Source organism: Brienomyrus brachyistius, chromosome 16 (assembly GCF_023856365.1).
Source record: "Brienomyrus brachyistius isolate T26 chromosome 16, BBRACH_0.4, whole genome shotgun sequence".
NCBI classification, from domain to species: domain Eukaryota; kingdom Metazoa; phylum Chordata; class Actinopteri; order Osteoglossiformes; family Mormyridae; genus Brienomyrus; species Brienomyrus brachyistius.
In genome coordinates, this window is record NC_064548.1 from 3468704 (window position 1) to 3495453 (window position 26750).

At 43.8% G+C, this 26750-nt stretch overlaps 1 protein-coding gene across 1 annotated transcript; it reads left to right on the top strand.

Annotated features, from left to right (window-relative positions):
- The first annotated feature begins 6438 nt into the window (after positions 1–6438).
- On the top strand, positions 6439–26640 carry pde9aa (phosphodiesterase 9aa). The gene is made up of 19 exons (XM_048978111.1): positions 6439–6642; positions 10454–10524; positions 12094–12171; positions 13416–13459; positions 14635–14689; positions 14793–14863; positions 18683–18767; positions 19584–19641; positions 20407–20481; positions 21434–21520; positions 21659–21763; positions 22602–22684; positions 22827–22983; positions 23928–24041; positions 24143–24247; positions 25094–25222; positions 26007–26102; positions 26203–26265; positions 26425–26640. The coding sequence occupies exons 1-18, from the start codon at positions 6580–6582 to the stop codon at positions 26251–26253; spliced, it is 1527 nt and encodes a 508-aa protein (XP_048834068.1). The 5' UTR covers positions 6439–6579; the 3' UTR covers positions 26254–26265; positions 26425–26640.
- The last annotated feature ends 110 nt before the right edge of the window (positions 26641–26750 follow it).

Below are 26750 nucleotides of genomic sequence, written 5' to 3' on the forward strand. Positions count from 1 at the left end.
AGAATTAAGTGCCGCTCTGTTAGTGGACAATGAAGGAACAGTAACAAACAGCATGTGAAGCTAAAACCCTAAAAGAATAGCACATATGAGCCAAAGTGACTACAAATAACAGCATAACCTTACATGAACACAACAGGTCCCAGCACTATCAACACAAAATGAAAGCTTTCGTTGTAAAAAAAAATATATATCAGCCATCAAACACAATGTGATGCACGTTAAACTGTCACCATAAATATGTACCCTGTTATATATATCAAACTTAGGGGTGTCACAGCAAAAATCGCTGTGGTCTGCGAACAACCCGTCCCAAACGAGTCATAGACAAGCCTTGTGTCCCAGACTGTTCATTATGATGTGGCAGAGCTCGTGAGCTACATCGTGAAGGTCTCCTTATGAAGGGGACGCCGGGTCGACCAGTGTCAGAAGCCTGCCTGGTCTCAGTTTGTCTTCGGTAGAAGGGGAGTGAACCAGATAATGCTGTATAAGCAGGGCGAGTGTCCATATGCTGTGGAACCACTGATTGGCGTACTCTTGCCAAAGGTTCATCCCAGGTGGAGCGATACGGTTTTAGACGATCATAGTGAACAACTTTCAGTCCAGCGTGAGGACGTCTTAAATCCAAAAGCTTATAGAGCAGTCCCGTGTCATCCGACGAGACAATTTTATAAGGTCCAGTCCAGTTTGGCTCAAGTTTCTTCCTCTGAGCAGTGGGATCATCAATCCACACAAGCTTTCCACACTGATAAGGTTCAAACCGCATATGCTTGTTAAAGTAGTACTCACGTTTAAGTCTCTGTTCCTCACGATGGGAGTGAACAGCTTGAAAAACCACGTCAAGCCGCTTTACCAGGTCTGTGGCATAAGTCTGCGGTGTTAGTGACTCCCCTGGGACAGCAAGAGATACAGCAGCCGGTAGGCGAGGCTCTCTGCCATGAGCAAGAAAATAAGGTGAGTATCCAGTGTCAGAGTGCGGTGTGGAGTTGAAGGAGAGAACCACTGCTGGCAAATAGTGATCCCATTCACCACCATGTTGATGAACAAGTTTTGCCAACTGGTCTTTCAAAGTCCTATTAAATCTCTCAACCATCCCGTTCCCACGAGGGTGGTAAGGTGAGGTCCTTTTCTTTTTGATGTTTAGTCGCTGACACATTGTCTGGATGATTTCCGATTCATACTGTCTTCCCTGATCCGAAAATAGCTCCTCTGGAACTCCATGTTCAGGGATGTACTGTTCACACAACAGTCGCGCCACAGTAGAAGCTTTTTGATCAGCCATAGGAAATGCCTTGACATATTTCGTAAAGTGGTCTTGTACTACCAACACATATCGATATCCTTGCGATGTCAAAGGTAGCTCAGTAATATCCGTACACACAAACTGAAATGGTCTGTCTGCCTGTAGGGATCGTAAGGGAGCTCTATGCCGTGGTACTGGTTTCCTATAAGCCTCACATATCTCACACAAATCACAAAACTTGTCAATATCAGACCTCATGTTTGGCCAGTAGCACATAGAAAGAGCTTTTTTGAACGTCCGATCAGAGCTGTAATGGCCAGAACAAGGATTACCATGTAGAGTGCTCATTACTTCATTAGTGAGTGATTTGGGAATTAGCACTTGCAAGACTGCTGGCTTCCCTGGTGCAACTTGGGCTTTACGACAGAGCAAGTCATTACAAAGTACGAGCTTTGGGAACTGCCACCATAGTTTTCTTTGCATCGCCCCTTTCACATGTCTAAGACAAGGTCTTTTGCGTTTCTTTACCCACGTGTACACTTCTGAAAGCACAGGGTCGGAAAGGTGCTCAGCCAGCATATCCTGTCCCTGACTAGAAAATGTGTGTTCCCATAAGTCCAAATCATTATTAGATGTCTGACCAACAGAACTGTCGGTTTCTGCTGCACAAACCTGAGCTGTAGTACTGGCCATGGAAGGAGGCTGGATGGGTGAAGTTTGAAGCACTGGAACTGTAGGAGTTCCCAATTTGAAAGATGGTTGACCATCCTGTACGGACCATGATGTACCCTCTGGGACCTCTGGGCCCTGTTGTGGGAGAGGAATCCTGGACATAGCATCTGCGTTGGTGTGCTTCTTCCCATCCCTGTGTATTATTGTCCACTGATAAGGATCCAGTTCTAAAGCCCAACGACTTCGGCGTCCAGTGGGGTCAAGTGTGACATCCAGCTTTCTTAAACTGAGAAGTGGGCGGTGATCAGTTATGATCGTGAATGGAGTACCACTCAAGTAGTGTCTGAAATGCCTGACTGACCAGACAATGGCCCAAAATTCTTTGTCAAATGTGGACCATTTCTTTTCTGTGTGGGTCAAAACATGACTGGCATACGCGATAACTCTTTCTCGTCCATTTTGAACCTGAGAGAGCACAGCACCAACTGCAAAGTTTGATGCATCAGTACTTATGATAAATGGCTGATGAAAGTTGGGGAAAGCCATTACAGGAGGAGAGGTGAGTGCCTCCTTTAAAGTCTGAAAAGCATCTGAGCACTCTTTTGTCCAGTCAAATGACACCTGTTTTTGTGTGAGTCTGTGAAGAGGATGAGCAATAAATGCATAGTTGTGCACAAAACGTCTGTAATAAGAACACAAACCCAAAAATGCCCGTACCTCCGAGGCTGATCTCGGAACAGGCCACTCACAGATGCGCTGGCTATTCACTGGGTCCAATGCCAATCCATCACGTGAAATAATGTGTCCCATGTATTTGACTGCAGACTTGCAAAACTCGCATTTCTTTGGGTTGAGCTTTAAACCTGCTTGTCGGAATCGTGTAAGAATGTCGGTCAAATTCTGAAGATGTTCATCAAAGTCTCGTCCCATACAAATTATGTCGTCAAGATAAATGACACACGTTGTCCAGTGAAGGCCTCTCAGAACCAATTCCATTAGTCTCTGAAAGGTTGGTGGTGAGTTTTTGAGACCCATTGGCATAACTTTAAATTGGTAGAGACCATCACCTGTTGTAAAAGCTGTTTTGGGCCTGTCAACAGGATCTACTTCGACTTGCCAGTATCCACTAGACATGTCCATGGTAGAGAAAAACTGGGAGCCAGACAGTGCATCCAAACTATCATCTACTCTTGGGAGCGGATGTGCATCAGTGATGGTCACCGAATTCAGTTTTCTAAAATCAACGCAAAATCTATATGTACCATCCTTCTTTTTCACCATAACCACTGGGCTGGCCCAGGGGCTCATGCTGTCTTCAATCAGATCATTAGCTTTTAGGTCCTCCACCTGCCGATGGATTTCCACTTTCATGGAGGGTGAGGTACGATAGGCTCTTTGTGAGATGGGAATGTCACAGTTAGTTGTAATTTTGTGCGTGACCAGGTTTGTCCGTCCAAAGTCGTGTGGGTGCTGACTGAACACATCCGAGAACGAATTTAGGGTGTCTTTCAGTTGTTCAAGTTGCCTGTTAGTCAAGTCAGTGTTGGAAAAATCCTGCAAGTCATATACATTAGATACTACAGGCATTGGAATGTTTACATTGCCAATGGAACCGTCCATTACAGTGTACTCATCTCTTGTACAGCTAGAGGTTGCATAAAATGTCCCTATCTGCATTCCATCATGCAACATGACTTCTTCTGTGCTTGGGTTAGCCACTTTGACATTAGTAAAACCCTGTTCAGCTTTTGCTACAGTCCATGCAAAACCAGTAGATGCCTGAGTACTGTAGTAAGGCTCAAAGACACCTACATAGCCAGTGGGTACCAGCCCTTTAAGAGATGAATCCAATTTAGCAGTAATAACCATCTCTGACATAGGGGGAATAGTAACTGTAGAAGACACAGTCACCTCAGTCAGTTTAGGAACATACTGTTTTGGACTAACTAACGGAACCACCATTTCACCTACTAAGAGAGACATGTTACGAGGGTTTACAATTACACCCTTAGAAACCAAAAAATCCCAGCCCAAAATTAGTGGCTTGGTACAGTTTCTAACCACTTGAAAGGTATGTGTCATAGGAATGTGGGCAATATTCAGATTAACAGTGACCGAACCCACAGAATCAAGAGAGTCACCTGTGACACCAGTAAGAGGAATAAACTGCTGTAGAATTGGCTTTCTGCGAAGGGTAGGCGTAGACATCCTGAACTCTTCACTAATAACCGAAACATCTGCACCAGTGTCAACAAAAGCATGTACGACAGTGTCCTCAATAACAATCGACACATATCTACCTAACACATCAACCTCAGATAAACTGTCTTTGAGGACGTCGGTATGTGAAATATCCTTGTGGGCCTGGTGAAAGTCCACAGCTGGCAATTGGCCCTCGTTGCCAACTACTTGTAGTTTACCTTATTAGAGCTGGTGTATGGTGGAGAATGGAACCGTACACGTCCAGGACTTGGAGTGTGTTGAGACTGTCGTCCCTTCTCCCAGCGGTCAGGAGAGCGACCACGCCGTGTGTAGTCTCTGGATGATGGACTGGGGCCACGTGCATTGCGATCAGGCGAACCAGAGTGAGCGCGGCCATCCCATCTGTCATACCGATCCCTGCCATGTCTGAATGCTCTGTAGGAACCATCACAATCTGGGTGACGGTCATGAGAATAGTCTCCATAAGTTGTCCTATTGGAAGTGCAATAATGATGGCAGACTCGTCCATTGTCAGGAGTGAGGCTCCGCTGGCGAGATCTGTAGTCAGATGAACTGCGTTGTGTATGTCTTCGCTGGCTTTGCACATCTAAGTGCAACTTTTCAACCTTGTCAGATAGAGTCTCCAGTGTTTTCTGCAGGTTCCGAAGATCATCAATAGTGGCGGAGTGAACTCCCGGATACGTGGTTGAGTCAGGTAGCTGAGTTGATGTTAAAGGCGATACAGCAGGCGAGGCTTGTATGTGGGGGAAACACTGCAGTGTGTTTGCAGTTGAAAACACCCGGCTAGCATGATGAGCATTCTCAATCTGCATTGCAAACTGAAGAGCAGAATCCAACGTTGTCAGTCCTTGTTCATGACAGCGTACCTGGAGATAAGGCTCAATTCCTGCAATAAAACGCCTGAATTTTTCTCCATCCTTAGCATTTCGACCATATGAGGGGAATGCTTCCTCCACCAGCCTGCTAATTTCAGCAGCAAAGACCGGAAGTGCCTCACCAGGCAAACGGGTACGCGCATTAACATAACTTTGGAAGGTTGTGAGATAAGCATGTTGTCCAAAAATCTCTTTAAGTTTATCTTTCACTGCGGTATAATTTGATTTTGTTGTATCTGGTAGGCTATCCCAGTAACTAAAAGCAGCACCACCTAGGCGTGTTGGCAGCAGCTTAGCCAAACTGGCCTCTTCAAAATTTGGAGTAGCTTCCACAGCAACTTCAAATCGTCTGCACCATTTCGTAAAATCTTCTTTTCCATCTCCCATGAAAACATGAGGAAAATCGCCTTTGCAGTATTGCCACATTTTAGTATGCGCCGAGTCAGAATGAAAAGGAAGTTCGTTCCAAAAATTATTACTATTAGCCATAGTTCATTTTCATACGGAGACGTATGAAACACGTATGGTGCTAAACTGTGCTAGTCTTGCTCACGGTAAAACGCAGAGGAACAGCGTAATAACTTTACCATGCGACCGTCGCGGGCAGATCCACTCACAAGCAGTCCACTTGTTGCGTGAAGCAGGGTGAAAATCCACGGAATTATTTATTTATTTATTTATTTTTAAAGGCAGTATGCACAATGTCAGTCTCTGTTTCTCGCGAGCATGAACGACAGAGTTCGCCTATCTTCTTTAATCTACAACCGACTGACGTAGTCTCCGTTTAGCTTTAGCTTGTAGCCAGCAGGAGCAAGTCACGGCGAGAGAGCAAGAAGAAGAAAACTTAGAGACGACTCGTTAATCTCCGGCCAGACTTAAACAAAAGTTTGTAATCCACAAACCCGCTGCCACCAGTGTAACGCCGACTTTGGGGTACTTCAGCGTTATCCTTATTTCAGGCCGTGGGTACAGAGACGACGCGGAGACAACGTATTGTGCTGAACATGGAAGACTGACTCTCCCTTTATTTTCCCGCGCCCAAATATATATACAAATAGTCCCGGCTACTAACCACAAGAACACTATTGCTCCGCTCCCAAAGCGTCATATAGTTCCCTTATCTTTAGGTACTATATAAAGAATCAAAACTAAAATAAACATGAAATTATAAAGTAATTAATCTTAATGAAAATGAAATATCCTCTTACAGTAATAATAAGTGCAATTGTTGTAAAGGAGAAAACTGCATGCAAGAAGCCGCTTTTCATTCTTGACGAGTGGGGTAACTATGACGATATGAAGCATCCTTACTGCACTTCTAAGTCGCTTTTAAAGCTGCCCACACTCTCACTTTGTCCAGTACAGCTGTACAGTCAGGGGATTGACAGCCGGCGGGGGGAGGCGGAGTGGGAGGGGCAGTATGGGGTGGGAGTTTAGGGAGTCCTACGGAAAGGTGACTGAAAAAGAGATGCTGGCAAGGTATTATTGTAATTCTTAGCACAGAGGCCAGGCTCATTCTGCGATCGCTAAGACGGGACGCTGGTCTGTGGCAGAGATCGGAGAGGGGAGATGGGATCCGCGTCTTCGGCGTATCGAGTTATCTACCTGGACGTCGATGGCAGATCGCAAAAGGTATTTTCAACGGCGTTTACAACCCGTGTCCCTGATTCCTTCGTTTCGTCAGCTCCAGTGTGCCATCGATATCAATTATCTCCTGATATATTGCAAAAAATATAATGAAAGCAGTTCTGTATGTAAAATCCCATGAAATACATTTGACACAAATTGATTTATATGCTTGAGATCAGTGTCTTCGTTCCCGTTATTTTTTTTAACATGGATCTAGGAGAAGGGGTAACTACTGGAGATTAACAATAAGAAAGTTGAAAGCTGTGGGTTAAGTACTGTTGTATTGCCACTAGCAGTGATGTGGTCATTGTTTTAAAGAAAGTGCTTTCTTGTGTGTGTGTGTGTGTGTGTGTGCGCGCGCGCGCGCACGACTGTTTGCCTTATTAATGTATTTTTTAAAGGGACACTGCATTCTGGTAATGACCGAACCATCTACCGTTTAGATCTTTGTTTTAGTAATATCCTGCAAAAGATAAGGAAATAAGGTTGTTGGGGTTGGGGGGCGGTGGTGGAAGTCGCCAATAGCCGCAAAACACCTTTAGGGACATCCTCAAATAGAAAACTACAGTTCCATAGGAAAGACCACGCATAAAGCAGTATGTTAACTGATATGAGATGTTCGACGTGCTGCCGGCTTTCTGGTTGTTTGTTGTGCGACAGTCCCGCAGTCGAGCTTTCTTTTCCTGCCGGTATGTGACTGGTGGATGTTAGGGAGAGTAGATCCTGGGCCAAATGAAGCAATGGGGGTTTGGGCCATTGTGTGACATTTAGACGATCTGTGTCCGTTCCTAGCGTGTCATCTGCAGTCATTTCAGATAAATGGGCAGGACACAGATGTTATCAGAAGATCTTTAAGCAAATTTTATTAAATTACTAAGCTGACTCTGTGGTCTTTCGGCACAGTATTCTTACAGTAACATGTACTTTTCGTGCTATCCTCCAAAGTGATTAATATGTTTGCGCAAATAATAAAAAAAAAAACAAACAAGAAAAGAAAAATCAATACAAATGCATAGTCATCAAGAGTCTATGCAGTGCTTCTGTTTATGTGAGAGATATTACTGTAAAAATAAGGAAAGACAAAATAATATTAATTATAGTGCCAATAAACATAAGGAGACACAGGCAGAATTCTAGTGACTGGCTTGATGAAAATGAGTACAATAACTATACAGTATACATATGTTTAAGTACTCGCATAGTGGAGAATTCAGTAAAGTAAATAAATCACTGGCATTTCACATCTAATGCCCAACGAAAGGTCAAGGGCCAAGGGCAAAGATAGATGGGAATCTGATTTCCCTTCTGGCCCAGACAGCTTGACACGATCAACCACGGCCATGTTGCGATGGTGGAAATGGCAGTGCTGGTAACCTTGTATGCAAGTACCAAGACTTTTATTGTGAAATGTGACCTCCAATTTAGCGAACCATGTGAAGGTTTTGGGGAGGTTGATCACAATTCATGGAGAATCGTTGTACATGAGTAGGAGTGATTGGATGGGGAAACAGAGAATTCAGCCAGGATGGACAATTCAAGTGAGAAACCATAACCTGAGCATCTGTCTTTTGCTCATGAACTGTTTGATAGTTATAGGCTGCTGTTTATCCTGAAGGCTTTGACGGGAATGTAGGCAAAGCTCAGGAGAGGAGTGCATTTCTCAACACGGTTGTGTAAGATCCTTCAGTGACACTGCAGCAATACAAATCAGCCAGTGAAGTACAGTATGACTCAGAACCTGCAGAACACCCATTAGCTAGGTGTCTTTGCTGTTAGATAGACTCCATTTCAGTATGTATATTTTCCTTTGTAGTTCGTTTCTGTCACAAAGAAAGCAATTCCAAAATTTGTCACATGCATGCCATGGCTGCACTGCACAGCTAGCGACCAAGCACCTAGTAAGCTTAAGAGCACCATCAACAGCTCACCATTGTTCTTTAGCAGTTCAGAATGTATTTTGCCCTTACTGGATTTGTTCAAGCTGTAGCGTATACATGTGTGTGCTTATTGCTTTTTATGAAAATGAGATCCAGTTCTACCAGTGGTCTCCCGTTTTATATCATAACAAAATACTTTGATTTTTTTGAAGACTTGGTCACTTGATACAGGGATAAACAAAGTTGGTCAAGAGTTATGTGACATTTAAATGAAATTTTATGACTACAAGATCATATAATGATATTTAAATAATATGTTATGACAGATCAGCCATATTTGAAAATCCGTCACTCATACATCATGCCTTCCTTTCCCACTCATTTGGGCTCCTTAGCCATTCCATCTGTTTGCCACATTCTCAGCCCTTGTTTTGCCTTAGTTTTATTTAATATAATAGCTTAATATTGCTCCACACAGTAAAAGAGGGGTGACTGCATGTGGAAGAAAAGGGTTTGCAAAAGAAAAGGAGTTATCTCTTTTGACATGTACAGATTTGCATACCTTTGTAATTTACGTATGTGCAAATTCATTTTTATCTTACCTGGAGATACAAATATGTCAGCTTTGTTTCAGGCCTGCAGACCTGCAGCAAGGTTAGCTCTGGTTCCTTCACGTTAGCAGGCTAACACCTTCACCGCGTGGAGAAGCAGCAGCCAGCCTAGCCAAAGGGCTGGGGGGATTGCAGGCGAATTGTGCTTTGATTGTGTTTTTCCTTCTCATTGGGGAAAGCATTGTGAGCAGAGGGGAATCAGTTTTAGTGTGAGTCCCACAACAGCGGCTTTGAAATTATTTTGTGGGTTTTTAACATGTTTTGTGTGTCTTTCCATGTGCTGAGATGGATGGATGATTGAATGGAGTGTGTAGCATTAAATTAACGCCAATTGGGGCTTGAGGGCCTGACTGAGTAAAGTGTGTTTACCAGGGACATCAAAGCTTGCATTCGCCGGGAACCCGGCCAGAGCTGCATGCAGACGGACAGCACAGATGAGTGCGTCTGAAGAGCCTGCCTCTCCCCAGTGGAAATGTCTCCTAGTGTGGACAAGGGGGGTGTCAGTTTCAGGAAAATTGTCAAGGGAAGTAATCTGATACGAAAAATCAGCCAGTCGAAATATGATCTGTAATAAGCCAACACAGTGAGACACTCTGCTCTTCACGATTGACTTGAGTCTGTGGGACTAGTGACTGAACCAAATAAATGCCTTGTCTTTCCCAACTGCCTGTACCTGCCATTCTCAGACTTTTCAAGTGTTTCCTATTTGTCTCATGTCTCTCCTGTCAAACTCAGACCTCATTAAATCTCATTTCTTTCTAATTGACTCTCATTGCTTAAACTCACAAACCTGTGATGTCCTGGATGTAATTATTCAACAGAGATAGCATTTTGATGACCTATCAGCAGATACTTATATCCAAACCAATATACAGTTGAGAAAAGAGGGTCAGTTGGGGTTTGCACAAGGGCCCAATGGTAAATGGTAACCCATATTTTGACTATGGGTTTTGAACCAGCAGCCTTCCAAATGCAGGGCACCAAGCCCGAACCACACACCAGCCTCACGGATAAATGTGGTTAATATTATGTAAACATACTGGAATGCTATGTTTATCAAGTTCAGATTTGAATGTGAGGATGTTTACAAACACCATCCATCAACCCATCTTGACATCACTTATCCTGGTCTAAGTTACATGGGTTTTTATTGTTCATGGCAGCATTGGGGGTCTCAGCTGAAGCCCACTCCCAAGTGGGCTGGGGTCACTTACTGTCCTCCCTGAATGTGCCAGTCCATGTTAAAGGTAAAATGTGTCTGTGTTTTGGGGGTGGGGGTTGGTTTTAATTTTAGCAGCGCCCTCTTTGTCTCCCCATGTGGTCCAGGTGGTCTTCAGTCGCTTCTGCAGCCCTTGTGACATCAAGGAGCTGCTCTGCTCAGCACTGGGATTGCCCAGGTACACCAGCCTGTCCCTGCTCACCTGTGCAGCCTCTGTGTATCACTGTATCTGCCCAGTCATGACCTAATCATGTCATTTCTGAAGTTCCAAGAAATGTTCTTTTTTCCCATTGTTTGGACATTTTAGTTCATTATTTATGGTCCATTGTCCATTCTTCCATTTTTCATCACCCACTACAGGGTCATGCAAGCCTTGAGCCTATCCCAGGATTTAGGGAACACCTTGGTTTGGATGCCAGTCCATTTGATATCAATTAGTATAATATGGACAAAATTATTGGGGCAACAGGTCAAATTGTATGATATCCTATTCTAAATAATTAGGCATCAATATGGAGTTGGTCCCCCCTTTGCAGCTGTCACTCTTCTGGGAAGGTTTTCCACTCGAGTTTGGAGTGTGTCTGTGGGAATTTTTTGCCTATTAATCCAGAAGAGCATTTGTGAGATCAGACACTGATGTTGGATGCAAAGGCCAGGCCTACAACCTCTGTTCTAGTTCATTCTGAAGGTATTTCAGGTCAGGGCTCTGTGTGGGCCAGTCAAGTTCTTCCACACCAAACTCACCCAACCGTGTCTTTATGGACCTTGCTTTGTGCACTGAGGCACAGTCATGCTGGAACAGAAAAGGGCCTTCTGTCCCCACAAAGATGGAAGCTTAGAATTGTCCAATATGTCTTGGTATGCTGAAGCATTAAAAGTTCCCTTCACTGGAACTAATGGGCTCAGCCCCTGAAAAACAACCCCATACCATTATCCCTCCTCCACCAAATGTTATAGTTGGCACAATGCAGTCAGGCAGGTAACGTTCTCCTGGCATCCGCCAAACCCAGACTCATCTATCAGACTGCCAGACAGTGGACTTGTCACTCCACATTCTACCTGTGGTGGCATGCTTTACATTGTGCTTGGTGATGTGAGGTTTGCATGCAGCTGCTCAGCCATGGAAGCCCATTCCATGAAGCTCCCAGGGTACAGTTATTGTGCTGGGGTTAATGCCAGAGGAAGTTTGGAATTCTGTAGTTATTGAGTCAACAGAGCTTTGGCGAAATTTATGCACCATGCACCTCAGCAATCGTCGATATCTCTTTTACTTCACGTGGTCTGGCACAGTGTGGATGAGTTTCTGTTGTTCCTAATCCACTTTGCAATAATACCACTTACAGTTGATTGTGGAATATCTAGCAAGGAAGAAATTTCACAAGCTGACTTATTGCGAAGCTGGCATCTTATGACCATGCTTGAAGTCACTGACCCATTCATTCACAAATGTTTGTAGACCTGACTGCATTGCTGGGTGCTTGATTTTATACACCTGTGGCAATGGGTCTGAATGAAACACCTGAATTCAATGATTAAGAGGTGTGTCCCAATACTTTTGTTAATATAGGGTATATCATCCCTCTGTCAAGTGTTACTATTGGGGTAAAATGCCTAAAATGTGTAAAGGTATTCTTTCAGATAAGAATGTCTAAGTTTGTAGGCTAAAACTTCACTCCACCAAAAAGCTATGATCTGTTTCGCTTTGCCATTCTGTGAAATGTTAGTATTCGCCTGCTGTGTCTGACAGAAACACAAGCATTTTCTTGCTGGATATCACTGGTGCTATGGTGTCCATTGACCCCACCATGCCACACAACTCCGAAAGGTAGGAGAATTACCCCCTGCCTGCTTGCATTCCGCACGACCAATACCTGTGCTGTATGCACCGTAATGACAGAGATGTGTTTACATGAATACTGGAGACCACAAGTGGCCACACGTCTGCTGAACTAAGTAAATGTGTTTGAATATTGTAGTCTTGTAGCCTCCTCCCTGCATTCTGAACCGTTCATGTACCTCACTTATGCATACGTACACAAGCACGCATCCACATACGTTTGACCAGTCTTTGTATTCCACTCCGCAGACTTCCTGCTCACTCCCATTTTATTATTCATGAAGATTTTTAACTTCAAGCAATCAGAATTGATTAAAAAAGAGAGGAACTAGACAAACAGCAGAGATAAGATGCTGTTTGTCTCATTTGGATGTCCCACAGGCTCTCTGCTTGGGCGCATACAGCTCCCCATGACACATAACTGTTGTAAAAAACACACTTACAGAAATGCACTGAGAGGCATGGACACAGGTTCACAGAAAGATGTCCTGTGCTAGCTGTCAGAGCACTGCCTTCTGGGAGAGGTTAGGGGACATCCCATAATGGATGGGTCTGACCATCTTTTTCACCCCACCCTTAACTCCTACCCAGCCCGATCGTAACCATAAGTAACCAAACTAAATATTTTTAGTTTTTTAAATGCAGTCACACATATTTATAAAAAGTTTCCCTTTGTGAGGACTGAAAAAATGGCCCCTACAGCTGCACAATGGCATGTTTTTATCACATTATCATATTATGGGGACAATTTGTTCCCATAATGTAATATATACATGACCTACCCACACACACACACACACACACACACACAGGTTTGTAAGTATATCATTGTGGGGACTCTCCATTCATTTCTTTGTGGAAAACTTTAATCCCAACATGACGACCTTAACCACTACCCAGCCCTAACCTTAACCATAAGTAACCAAACATGATACAAGACTTTTGGCATTTCTAGTTTTTCGAATTGCAGTCACAGATCTTTGTAGGGACCTGAAAAATGGTTCCCTTTGTCATCAGAATAACAGGCTTTTATCACATTGTTTGGTTCCCACAATGTACTATAAACCTAATCACACACACGCTTCCCACCAAGGTTTGCACACACTCGAAGATGGTGCCAGAGCTTTGAACATGAGTGGGGGGTGGTTCCTTGTAGCTGGTGGGAAAAGGGGTGTGTTTTGATGAAAACACTGGTTATTCTAGTGACACATCTCTATACTCTTGTGTTGAAGGTCACCATACAAAGTGGTTCCTGTGGCTGGTGGACAGTTGGCTGGTGAGTGCCTTAGTTAGTGTCCAGACCATACTTAACAAGTATCATCTGTTTTGACCTATCACTGTACACATCACAATCACAATCACATTAGATACAAAAAATATATGGGCTCTTAATTTTGTACTGAGTTTCAAAGCCTTATTCCAGGGCTATTCAGATCACGGTCCTCAGGGGTAAAGCACTACTGATTTTCCAGCCCTCTTTTACCTGTGAGCCAGGTGTGAAGCCTCTGCCCAATCAGAACCAATCATCATTAAACTAACTCCCTGGGAGAACTGAAAACAAGGCCTGGATTTGGAATCGAGGGCCAGATTAGAAGTGCCCTGCCTTATTCTAATCAAAACCCGATAGCTGAAAAATAATAAATTATAGCCATTACTGGGAATAATCGAAAAATATCCAATAAAACCCACAAAACATTTCTCAGTTTCGCTTGTGTGTAATAAAATCAAAGGGATTGTCCTGCGGCGTATTTAATGTCAGGTGTCTAGCAGTATAAGACCTCGGCTGTTTCTCCTCACTGCTGCATGAGTTATAGCTGTCTGACAGCATAAGTTTCCAGGCAGTGAAGCACTTGCTTACTGTGTTCCTGGACTCGCAGACCTGGCCATCGACCTCTGACCTCTGTTGGTATAACAGCACACAAAAAACTGTCGTGTTCTCGCAGCTCCAGCTTTGAATGACCTTTGTCCATGGCAGAGCTGTCATCTAATGACAGGCTGTTGCTTTGGTCCCTGTGCTCTGTGTGCGTTAGAGAGAGAGCTAATTAATGCTTGGAGGCCTTATGTAAGGGTAGGTTCTTTGTGGAGACTCATGTGGCATTCAGGGGGGTGAGTGGGGCCAATACCCGATAAGTCTCACTTCACGTGTATTAAGCTCTGTTTCCCCTCGCTCTCTTTGTCACCGTCGCTCCACACCCTCCCTCTCGCTGTCCCTTCACCTTAAATAAACAGACCGATTTATATAACACAGCCAGGGCACCGTGTGCATGTGTGTTCATGTGTTAGGGTGATATTATGTACCGTGCTCCCTGACAGAAGGAAAGGGTGGTATGATAGGGCAGGACGGCATGCTGCTGCCTTCACAGGCTCACACGTGCAGCTCCTTTCTGTTTTGCTTGGTTTATCCTCATGAAGGAGTGCTGTGAGATTAATGCGGCTCTGCTTGGCATCCAGATAAGGAGGAGCTCTTCCAGAATGTGCTGACCCAGGTGGCAGAGCAGTTCTCCAGGTAGGTGGCGTTTGCTGACATCGCCGCTGCCGCCACCGTTCCCGTGGGATCGCCCCGGCCACTGATGCTGAAGTGTGCCCTTTCGCCATGCGCCTCTCCACAGGGCGTTCAAGATCAGCGAGCTGAAGACCGAGGTGACGAACCGCCTGGCCATGCTGGAGAAAAGAGTCGAGCGTGAGTGTTGCCGCTTTGGTCGTGAAAATGCACAGAATCTCCTGCGTGTCCCACAGCTTTAATCAGGCACATTTCCATCAGAAAAAATATTGTAAACAGCTAAAAACCAAAGGGAGGATAAAACAAAAATACTTAATGGTTTTTGTGCTTTTAGAGGAAAACCAAACATTATAAAATTATGGCCTGTCTGAAATAAATAAGTAGCTTTTAAACATTTTGGGAATTCTGTTATGTTTTCTTGTAGGTAATATTTTTGTGTGTGGGCATATGTATGCGCTTTTAGAAAATCTGTCTAATGTTCAGGTCCCTCGGGGTAATATGTGTGAAGATCAGTAAACACTGGCACCAACTTGCAAGAGAACCTGACAGAAGTGTCATATAAAACCAAGGGTTTGTCATCATCACGCTAACAATGGTTTTGTTTATTATAATATATGATGGGACTTGTTTGCTGGTTCGGTGCCTTTTTTTGGGGCTCATAAATCTGTGTCCTGTCACACATTTACACAGCTGTTTCTCAGAAACATTTTATGGGTCTGCTATGTTCTAGCAGCAACAGCAATGTTACAGTAGGACAATAACCCCTGACCCTTGGTCCAAAGTACAACTAACTCCAGTATTGTTCCACATTGCTCTGCATCTGTAAACATTACACTCCATTATACTAGTCTGTCAGGTGTGTGCAGGTCCCAGGTTTGTCACCACAGAGTGTGAGCAGTGCATAGTGCTTTTGTTAAGTGAATTGGGTTCTCCAGGGCTGGCAATTCACAAATGTAAAACATGATTGTGGCTGCCATTGTGTCACCGTTTCCACGGAAACCCATCCTAACCTCCGTTTCCTTGGAGACTCTTTGTCTCCACTAGAATGTGTAGGAGGCCTAGTCACTGTGGAGACTTACCCTAAAGATAAAGTACCCAAGATCAGCTACGATAACCTTTGTCCAAAAAGAAATATTCCAAATTTACAGCTACCCTAGAGCCCAATTCTACCGTGGTCTTAAATCAATGCACATAGCTGTGTGCTTTTTTGACTTACGCAAATACTTTTGACTTGTGTGGGGTATATGCAGTTTTCGTGGAGAAACATCACTATATGGGCACGTCACATGAAAATGACATGTACATTCTGCCACTGGCACTCTGGTTATATTAAATAAAGCACCTCTACCTAGACAAATGCAATATTACATTTTTTAGAAAGCAAATCACATAAAATACCAAAACTTTTTATTATCTGTAGACATTAATTTTACAATCCAAAATGCATGTGAGTAATTTATGTAACACCTTAGTATATGGAAAAATATCAGTATATATAATTATATTATCAGTTTCGGTGATGAATTGGCACCCCATTCTGGGTTATTCCCTGCCTCATGTCCGTAACGTCCGGGACAGGCTCCAGCCCCTGGGACACTGCACAGGACAAGTGGATACAGAAAGTGGATGAATGGAAGTATGTTACCCTAAGGCTGGATTCAGCGTTTGTGACAATTAAAATAATTATAAATATGTACAAAGGAAGTTATGTGTCTTTGCAGTCCTAAGTCGCAATGCTGCATGTACTTGTGTTCCTGCGAGACTGGGACAGACAGAAAAGGGTGTAAAGGCAGAGACGACCAATAACATTCACCCCTCGTCTTGATCTACTTTCAGTGATGGCCACGGAACGCAACACGTCTTTCCAAGTGGATCATGAAACACTAATCTTTCTATGCCTACTCTTGGCTGTCCAGTCAAACAACCATCCAAATTCCTTGTCAGTCCTCCTGAAAGTGACAAGCACTTTGTCTGTCCTGGCAGCCGAATCTTCAGACAGTGGCTGCTTTTGTGGAGCACATTTCCCTGGCTCTCCTATCAAGGCCCTTGCCACAGTTTGCTGAGGAAATTTTGCTCCATATTACCGCCTTTATTAAAGACCACAGGAGGACAATAAAGGAAACGTCTTATCAGTTGGCCGGCATCCTAAATGTCATAGACCGTGCACATGTTACCGTCAAACCTCCTGCTGAAAATGAACAGGTGTTCAGAAACAGGAAATGGCAGCATAGAATTAACGTGCAAGTCGTGTGTGAGTCAGCCGGCCAAATCCTGAGGATCTGGGCTCAGCCCATAATTCATTTATTTTACGCAATTACGCCTTGGCATAAAGAATGGAGGAACAACCTAACCAGGACACACACTTGAATGTTAACCATTCTGTGCCTAATGGGGTAGGTGTGTGGGTTTTTAGTGACATTGACTAGAAATTGGTTTGGAATACATCACAGCCTACACTGTACCCTATAAGCTTGTCTGGTCTGATGCAGTTGATTGCATTATTACTTTATCAACAATGCATCCTAAACATTCAGTCCATATTACTAATGTTTTACACCATGTCTATTGGCTCGGCATATTTGCTTGTTAGCATGACTTGAATAAAAATGAAAAATAAAAAAAGCCTAAAAAGTATATGGTTTTATTAAACTCAGTATAAGCATAGTCAACATTCTTTCATTTTCAAAACCAGGGACGTCTCGTAGGGATTCTGAGGATTTTAATTAGATGCATGTGGTAAATTAAAGTCCATGTTCCATGTTTTTCAAAGGCAAAATCACTGAGGGCATGACCCTCTTTTCTTATTTGATGAATTAATTCGACTTCTTGCAGTGCCCCGCTTAATTACTTTGGGATATACACTGAGGGCATGAAACCTTGCTGCAGACAGGAGAATACACGTATCTCAGAAGTGCGTAACTATTTATGCTTAAAAAACCCTTATGTTCCTGATGTGAGAGTGGGGCCCCTGGGCAGGAACAGGGAGAATGATTGTAATAAGGCTCTAGTTTTGAATAAAAGTGAAATTACTGAACTACAAAATAATACAGAGTTCATATTAATCAGATAAATTATTAATGTGCTGCGAAAAAAGATTTTGCTCTGTTGTCCATTGAAAGTAAAAGTTGGGCTGGACAAAAGCAGGTCTGGCTGTACGTCTTATCTGTAGAAGAATATGTGCCTTGCTGTCTTCTGACATACACATACACATTGAGTCAGTATGTTTATATACCTGATTTCTCTCTCTCAATTGCATGCACACACACACAGACACACACATACACACGTACACACACACACAGACATACACACACACACAGACACACACACACACGTACACACACACAGACACACACACACCCGTACACACACACAGACATACACACACACACGTACACACACACAGACATACACACACACATACACACACACAGACACACACACACACGTACACACACACAGACATACACACACACACACGTACACACACGCAGACATACACACACAGACACACACACACGTACACACACACAGACTTACACACACACACAGACATACACACACACACACACACAGACACACACACACACACACACGTACACACACACAGACATACACACACACACGTACACACACGCAGACATACACACACACAGACACACACACGTACACACACACAGACATACACACACACACGTACACACACACAGACATACACACACAGACATACACACACACACAGACATACACACACACAGACACACAGACACACACACATACACACACACAGACACACACACAGACACACACACACACACACACACACACAGACATACACACACACACACACACACAGACAGTCAGCGTACTTACCTGTCCCTGCTTTGCTGTCAGCCTGTCTTCTTCCTTTTCCCTTTCGTTACTCGGGATCCTCCCGTCTGTTTTGGCCCTTTTCTTGCCTCCGTTCCTCCTCTGGTAACTTTCCTGTATCGCTCTCAGTGGAAGGGCTGAAAGTGGTGGAGATCGAAAAGTGTCGCAGTGACATCAAGAAGCTCCGAGAAGAAATGGCATCTCGGAATAACAGGTCAGTCACTCGGAAGCCGTTAGACGCCCATCTGAAATCCTGTCCTTTCGGCAATAGCGATGCACAGGTAGATGCATAGTTCAAGATTATTTTTAAGGTCCCTTGTGGCTTTATGTTAGGTACCTGAAATATTATATTCATGCATAAAGCAATCAGCAAACAGCACAAATATAACTTGGTAGGATACCCTTCATACTGTATGTGTGTGTACCTAAAATGAACAGGGGAAAAAATGCATACAAAATGAAATGTTACAAACATAGTAAAATTGCAGTTTTGTATTTTAAAAGTTTTTAAATATCTGCATTAAAATTATTAAGAGGCCATATTGTAATTAATAGTAATTATTAATGAGGCTGATAAGCCTCATTCCCTCGAGACTTGGCTTTTACACTGGTTTGTTCCCAGTGGGTGCCGTAAGCTTTCCATGGCCCTTATGCCGCTTGTTACACTTGTGGCCCTCTCTTATAGCGTGATAGTGAGAATATTTTTTTTATTATGTCATTTCAGTAATACACTTCCGTACATTTCAGCAGAATATAAACTCTGTAAAAATCCCGTACAGCACAATAACACTATTGTTTTTTTAGTAGTTTAGAAACTATTTTACTATTTCTTAGTAAAATATAATAAACTCAAGAACCATCCAGTAAAATCAGGTTCACACCCACAAAAATCCAATAAAACATTAAAGGCGGTTCATGTTCCCTTTTCCTTCTCTTCATTTGCTGATTGGTTGACTTATTGACCTGCTACCCACTGGACCAATTAATCAGTTGATTTGATTGGCTGACGTGTTCCTCCTGTCTGCTGTAGTTTCTTTGAAGACAACAAAAAGCCGACACCCCGCAGGGACATGCCTTCATACCCCAAGGTGAGATCTTAAGGTCGTTGCCGGGTGTTTTGCCGTGATATTAGTGTGGATTTTGCAGTTATTGTGATTTTCACACTGTTTTTTTTAAACCAAGTAAATCTTATCACAAGATAAAAACAGAGCCTCAGAGACCCGATTTGAGTCATAACTCAGTCTCGATAAATATATGCATTCTGGACCCCATGAAAGCGATATGGTATTGAGCCCTCAGCCTTGACCAATCCGATTATGTTCCCAATTTTTTAGGGCTCGTTAGCCCAGTATAGTGCCTCTGTACGCAGTTACAGTGTTTGGCCTTCTTATGGCAGTATGAACAGATGTGAATGGTGGGGGGGCATTTGTCAGGTAAGCCGCTAGTGGGTTTAGCAGGTGGCTGGAGAGAGTTGCATAGGTATTCTCCTGTGATGGATTTCCCTGGACAGACCAGGTGACCAGGAAAACTCAGAGATACCTCTGCAGGTCATGAATTTGAGGCTCAGGTGTTTTGGCTGTGAAGTTTGTGGAGCAGTAGGTGCCTTCACAGTTTGTGGAGCAGTAGGTGCCTTCACAGTCGGGTTTGCAGCAGTGTCCACAGCCAGCTGACGGTGGGTTAGCTGGGAGCTCTGCCACCTGCATGCTCTCGCAGGAGAACGTTGATGCCCTCAGGAAACCCGCCTTTCGACGTCTGGCTGTGGGAGCCCAGTGAGGTGGAGAAGTGACAGCCCACGGTTCTGTCTCTCTCTTTCCTGTGTGTGTGTGTGTGTGTGTGTGTGTGTGTGTGTGCAGTACCATCTCTCCCAGGAGACGGTGGAGGCTTTGCGAAAGCCAACCTTCGACGTCTGGCAGTGGGAGCCCAACGAGGTGAGAGCAGAGAGACAACCAAAGCCCAGAGGCTCTTCACTATGAGGAACATTGTGGCTGTAAGGGTAAAAACACATTTGGTCAGTTACATTCACATAGTATGTGGGCTTTCATTCTAATGTTCAATATGCTAATTGTCCAATTTTATAATGTAACTTCAAGACATCGTTTTTTTAAATAGGTATGCAGTATTTCATAGATAATTCAGAAATAGTTGCAATTACTTTCTGTGGAGATTTATTGATTCCTGGATGTAGGCTGGCTGTCAGTCATCTTGGGATGAGAAAAACCCCACTGAGCTTCTTGATGCTTTTTATACTGAGCTCATCCTTGCACGATCTCATCCTTGCACCACCTCATCCTTGCACCACCTCATCCTTGCACCACCTCATCCTTGCACAATCTCATCCTTGCACCATCTCATCCTTGCACCACCTCATCCTTGCACCATCTCATCCTTGCACCACCTCATCCTCATCTCTTTTAAACTGGATTTTGTCAGTGGTGTATTTCGTTATCTTATTTCTTTAAATATGGATTGTTTGTCATCCATTGTGACTGAGAATTTCCAGTTATTTTTGCATTTTCTGTAAAATACTTGACTTAAATAGATAATTTTCTTGAAATGTGTATCTAAAAATTAATATAATGCCACTTATTTTTACAAGCTAAATAGATGTATCTGATAAGAAAAAACATACAAGATTTGATTGAGAGACTTGATACAAGATTTGATTGAGAATATAATTCAGGAGAACTCAGACATTTAACTGAAATGAAATACACTTATGTATTCTGTATTGTTCAGAGATACATGATCACTGAGCCCTGAAATGGAAAGTTAGGGACACACAAAAGTTCTGTCACCCCCCTTACTTAATACATCAGTCAACTGAAGAACTGGCATGTTGCGCTCTGCTGTGGTAACGCTGCTCTGGTCCACCCGCCCCAGATGCTGAGCTGCTTAGAGCACATATATCATGACCTGGGCCTGGTCAAGGACTTCAGCATCAATCCCATCACCCTGAAGAGGTGGCTGGTGAGCGTGGCACAGTTTATCAGCGCTCATTTTGTTCTCTCATCCTGTCCCAGTTTCTGTCAAACCTGCTCTGAGAGTAATAGAGCTGTCACTCTGCCCCCCTCCCCTGCCCCCCTCCATCTACCGTCATGGCGGCAGCTCTGCATCCACGATAACTACAGGAACAACCCCTTTCACAACTTCCGTCACTGCTTCTGTGTCTCTCAGATGATGTACAGCATGATCCACCTCTGCAGCCTACAGGTAACACACCTGTCACAGTTACACGGCAGCATTAACGCTGTATTAATGCACTAGCAGAAGGAGAATTCCGTGTGTTCCCGTTTCCTGGTTTACCGAGGTGTTTTTGTTGACCTCACAAACTCCCTCAAGCTCTCTCAAGATATAGTTGTTTTACACTTGTAAGGCTAAAGAAATGTGTATATGTAGGCCCCAGGATATTGGGCCTAAGGATTGACACAGAGGGAAAAAACCTGTTTGTGCTAAATAGCACATCGTCTGGTGTTTTAAGCACTTTGTAGCCCTTGATGACCACAGCCTACTCAGACACTGAAGTTGCCATCACCCCATACTGTGTCCCTACAAGCAGGAATGCAAGGAACACAGAAACACTTTGTGTATCTAAAGGAAATTGGCTTACATGCTACCTGTGGGTTTCTGACGTCACCAAGAGACATTTTTGTCCTCATTGTTTTTAAAATGTCTGTCCTTCGTCAATATTTTACTGATCTCCATGTCAGTACCAGCACCCGCATTCCTGTTCTCTGTCAGTTGATGTATTTAAACAACATTCATATATGGTGTTGTTTAGGGGTAAGTTTAATTAATATAGTTTTTAAATCACTGGTTTTTAATTGTCAGTTTCCCACAAATCCGTAGACTTATGAAAAGGTAATTAATCATAGTCCAGATGATGAAATGCATTGTGGGAAAAACATGAAGCTGCCAACCATGATCAACCTTGCAGGAAAGGAACCATGGATAAGCGAATGTTTTGGTGTGGTTTGGTTAGATTCTTGCAGCACTGATTATGCAGATGTGGGACTGTGTTGTGAGCAGACCTGTTGCTTTGTGTCTGCAGGAGCGTTTCACGCAGATGGACATCCTGATCCTGATGACTGCTGCTGTGTGCCATGACCTGGACCACCCGGGTTACAACAACACGTACGACCTAGCAGGGGTGCTGTGGTTCTGCCCAGAGCTCATACCCAACTCTTATCTCTGCATTCATTTGCTTCCTCCATTAACTCCTCAAACTTCCTGTCATCCATTCCCTCGCTTTCCCTTCCTTTCCCATACTCCCCAGGTACCAGATCAATGCGCGGACAGAGTTGGCAGTGCGCTACAACGACATCTCCCCCTTGGAGAACCATCACTGCGCTGTGGCCTTTCAGATCTTCTCCCAGCCTGACTGCAACATCTTTTCCAACTTTGACCCCGAGACATTCAAGCAGATACGGCAGGTCTGTCTATGTATGTGTCTTCCTAATAATCTGAGAAATCGGTATTTGCATGCAGGTCACCTTATAGCCTTCCTGTCATGTGACACACAGTTTATTCTGTGAATCAGTCTGACTTGATATATGGGTGACCAGGCCAGCTATCTGTCTTGCTCTTGCCTGGGGACATGATCATTTCCAAGAGCCCCCCCCACACACATTTCCAGACTGTGTGCAGGTCGCTCACTGGCTGTAACACACAATGTGTGACTGAAAGGGAAGCCCCTCCAGCATATTAGAGACATGCTACCATTCCTTCACAGCTTCTTGTCTATTGGAAAATTCACAACAGACATGTTATTTAATGATCTCTGCATAAGATTCAAACGTGAAAAGGATACATATCGAGACCTACAGCAGCCCAGACACAGGCCCATACAGAATTATCACATACATTATAAACCAATTTATTCATTTATGTATATAACCCACCATTGTCTTTTCAGTCACCTCTGCTATCATTTCTTTTTCATGAATGAATCAGTGTTGCATTTATATAGCACTTTTCAAAACAGCTGAAGTACGTTACAGAACCAATGGAGAGCCACTTCAACCATCACCACCAGCCACTTTCTTGGTCGCCTGTAAGGCGAGAGGCTGGCTAAAGGTTACACTGTTGACTTCAGCATGGCGTGACGAACCAAACCAGTTTTTGTATTATAGGGAGGGAAAGTAAAACTCTTTTCGACTACTATGTCAAGCAAAATTAGGAAGATATAAAATAACAAGCTTTTCTGTGATTCACAAAATACTACATAAAGTTATCTGTTACCTATTTGACAAATAATTCCAGCAGATTATTTAAAGGTTAGAGGGCACTTTTGGGCTCCCCTTGACCCTGGGGCAATTGACCCGGTTTCCGCCCCTGCTGGCAGCCCTGTGGGTGACTCTGTGCACTCATGCCACAGGGGACGATCACGCTGATCCTGGCCACCGACATGGCCCGGCATGGGGAGATCCTGGACTCCTTCAAGCAGAAAGTGGACAGTTTTGACTTCACCAATGAGGAGCACGTCACGTGTGTGAGAGCCCGCCTCCCGTGCTACACGCTTTCTTCTTATTGGTCAGACTCGCTCCTAACAGACCTGTCTGCCTGTCATTTTTCCTGGCCCCGCCCCCACAGCTAAAGATGGTGCTCATCAAATGCTGTGACATCTCCAATGAGGTGCGGCCCATGGAGGTGGCCGAGCCCTGGGTAGACTGCCTGCTGGAGGAGTACTTTATGCAGGTGCGCTGCTGCCACGCCGCCCTGCTGTCTCGCACCTGTACTGCAGCTCCGTGCAAATGTGGATCATCACAGTGTCAGTGTGGAAAGTGAATGAGTACAGTAACTGAGCTGTAACTCACTGCAATAAGGAGGCGGCCAGTGACAGACTAAAGGTGGATGTGTACCATAATATCTATACAAAACATTGGTGAGAACAGTCGGTCACATACTTAAAACAACACCACCACCTCCTCTGTGTCACACTACAACCTTAGAGGGTGTAGAATATTTCTGATGGAGCAGAGTGCAAATAAATGTGTTGTGGCGAGTGCGTGAGTCAGCTTAATGAAGGAGATGAGAGCTCTTTTAAAATGGAAGCTGCTCCCATTTTCAACAGCCATTATTGGTTTAATACTAGAAGCGGCACAGACTGGGAAGCCAACAATTTACATGACACTCGCGGTTACGTGCTAATGAAATACACACAATCCATGGCAAATATTACATGGTTATGACATTTAGTATTAACATAAATACATATTAATATACACTATTCCGAGATACACACAGTGAGGTGCAAAGCATGCCAGTAACCGCATAATTAGTCACGCTGACCAACCCCGTGGCGGCACATTGATGTCAGCCAGTCGTGGACAGTGGGCGGGAACAAAGGAGAAGGTTCCTCACAGGGACCCTGCACAGGTGGTGCTCTGAAACGGTGATGTCATCGTCGGGCTCTTGAGGAAGGCCCTTAACCTTCATCGCTTTCTCAGTGGTGCAGAGCATCTGCAAGATAAATATAAATGTCATGGTAATGAACGTGAGTTTTTGCCAGGCTTCCCCTTTAACAGCCTCCTCCCCCCCCAGAGTGACAGAGAGAAGTTGGAGGGCCTGCCCGTAGCCCCCTTCATGGACAGGGAGAAGGTCACCAAGCCCACTGCCCAGATCGGCTTCATAAAGTTTGTCCTGATCCCCATGTTTGAGGCCGTCATGAAGGTGAGGAGGTACAGCTGCCTATTGGTTGTGCCTGATAATGACAGAGGATTCGCTTCGTTAAACACCCATTTAGCTGCTAATTATCCACACATTTCCTGATGCATCCTTACTGTGACTGATGTCAGAATCATGTGACTCTCAGCAGTGGCCTGCTAAACGCGGCTGTCTTCCTAATTAAAGGTGCAATGCTTTCCTACAGTCTTCAGTAACATGCCCCCCCCCGTAAGCTGCCCACCTCCCCTCCGATACTTGACATCATCTCCTGCTGTTTCATTACAAATATAACATTGGCAGTGATTATAATTAAACCCCTGTGCTCTTTAAAGAATTTTAGAGAATCACACAAACTGTGTCTGAATCTGGTTATTTTCTGTCAGTAACACTTTACTGGAAGCTCTCGTCTATAATGCACTGTATGTACCTTCATAATGCATTTAAGAATTAAATCCAGGTTTGAGAATTAAAGATGCTTTGAATTGTATTATGAAGGTACTTATAATGCATTATAGATGAAAACTATACCTATGATGTGTTGTGCCTTTTTATGAATATTTCTAGCCATGTTCAATTATGCTTTATGAATGCATTATAATGTGTTACGGATGTGTTTATAGATTTTTATAAACATGGCATTCGTAGAATGTGTTACCGCTCATGTTTGTCTGCATTTTAAACAGTGAAATAGGACAAATGTAACGCTGTAAGTTGCGGCTTAGATATGAGATGCTTGCTAAGAACAAAGGCAACCTGAGTGAGGCAGGAGACCTACCTTTGGTGCCTGCAGCTCTTCCCTCAGATCGAGGAGGTGATGGTGCAGCCACTCCGCGAGTCGCGGGACAGATACGAGGAGCTGAAGCAGATCGACGATGCCATGAACGAGGTGAGAGGGGCTCTGGGGAGGGCCGGCCGAGCCCGACACACCAAGGTGACGGGAACACTCCCCACACGGGGTCCACAAATACATCTCGCTTTAATTTCAGGTCCAAAAAAAGAAAAGTGAGAATCTGACTATGGGCGGGAAGAAAAAGTAATGTGGATTTAAGGTCAGTTTCTCCACTTTTACTAGTTGCCTGATACTCATTCACTTCAGCTTTATGACTTTATATAGCAGTTATAGCTGTAACTTGAAAATGCATAACATTTTAACAGATTTCTTCTTCTTAGTACATAATGCTACATTGGGGGGTTATGTTTTCATATAGGGGAAGCTCTTAGCAGAGGTGATGGAAATGCTGATGCCATAGGAACCAAGCAGATGGGTGGCCCAGAGCTCCAATCAGGGATCAGGAAGCTGTACAGCACAGACACTTCAATCACCACTTATCTTGTAGAGTTTTTAACATTTTGTTTTATACAGACTGTACAGATTTGTAGTCACACGATCTTTCCTACAAAATAAACATTTTACTTTAATAAAACCAGTAGTATTTCTGTAGTTATTTCACTGTATTTCTTGACTTCCTTACAGCAAAAATATTTGGCTTTGCCTCTAATCCTTAATGGCTTACATGAAGGTTAAATGTGCCCA

Bases quoted from the DNA above. Each gene is read 5' to 3' on its own strand.
- pde9aa (XM_048978111.1), top strand. From the start codon at position 6,580: ATGGGATCCGCGTCTTCGGCGTATCGAGTTATCTACCTGGACGTCGAT. The intron at 24,042-24,142 runs GTGAGAGCCCGC...CCGCCCCCACAG, and splicing joins ATGAGGAGCACGTCACGTGT to CTAAAGATGGTGCTCATCAA. The intron at 25,223-26,006 runs GTGAGGAGGTAC...TGGTGCCTGCAG, and splicing joins TGTTTGAGGCCGTCATGAAG to CTCTTCCCTCAGATCGAGGA.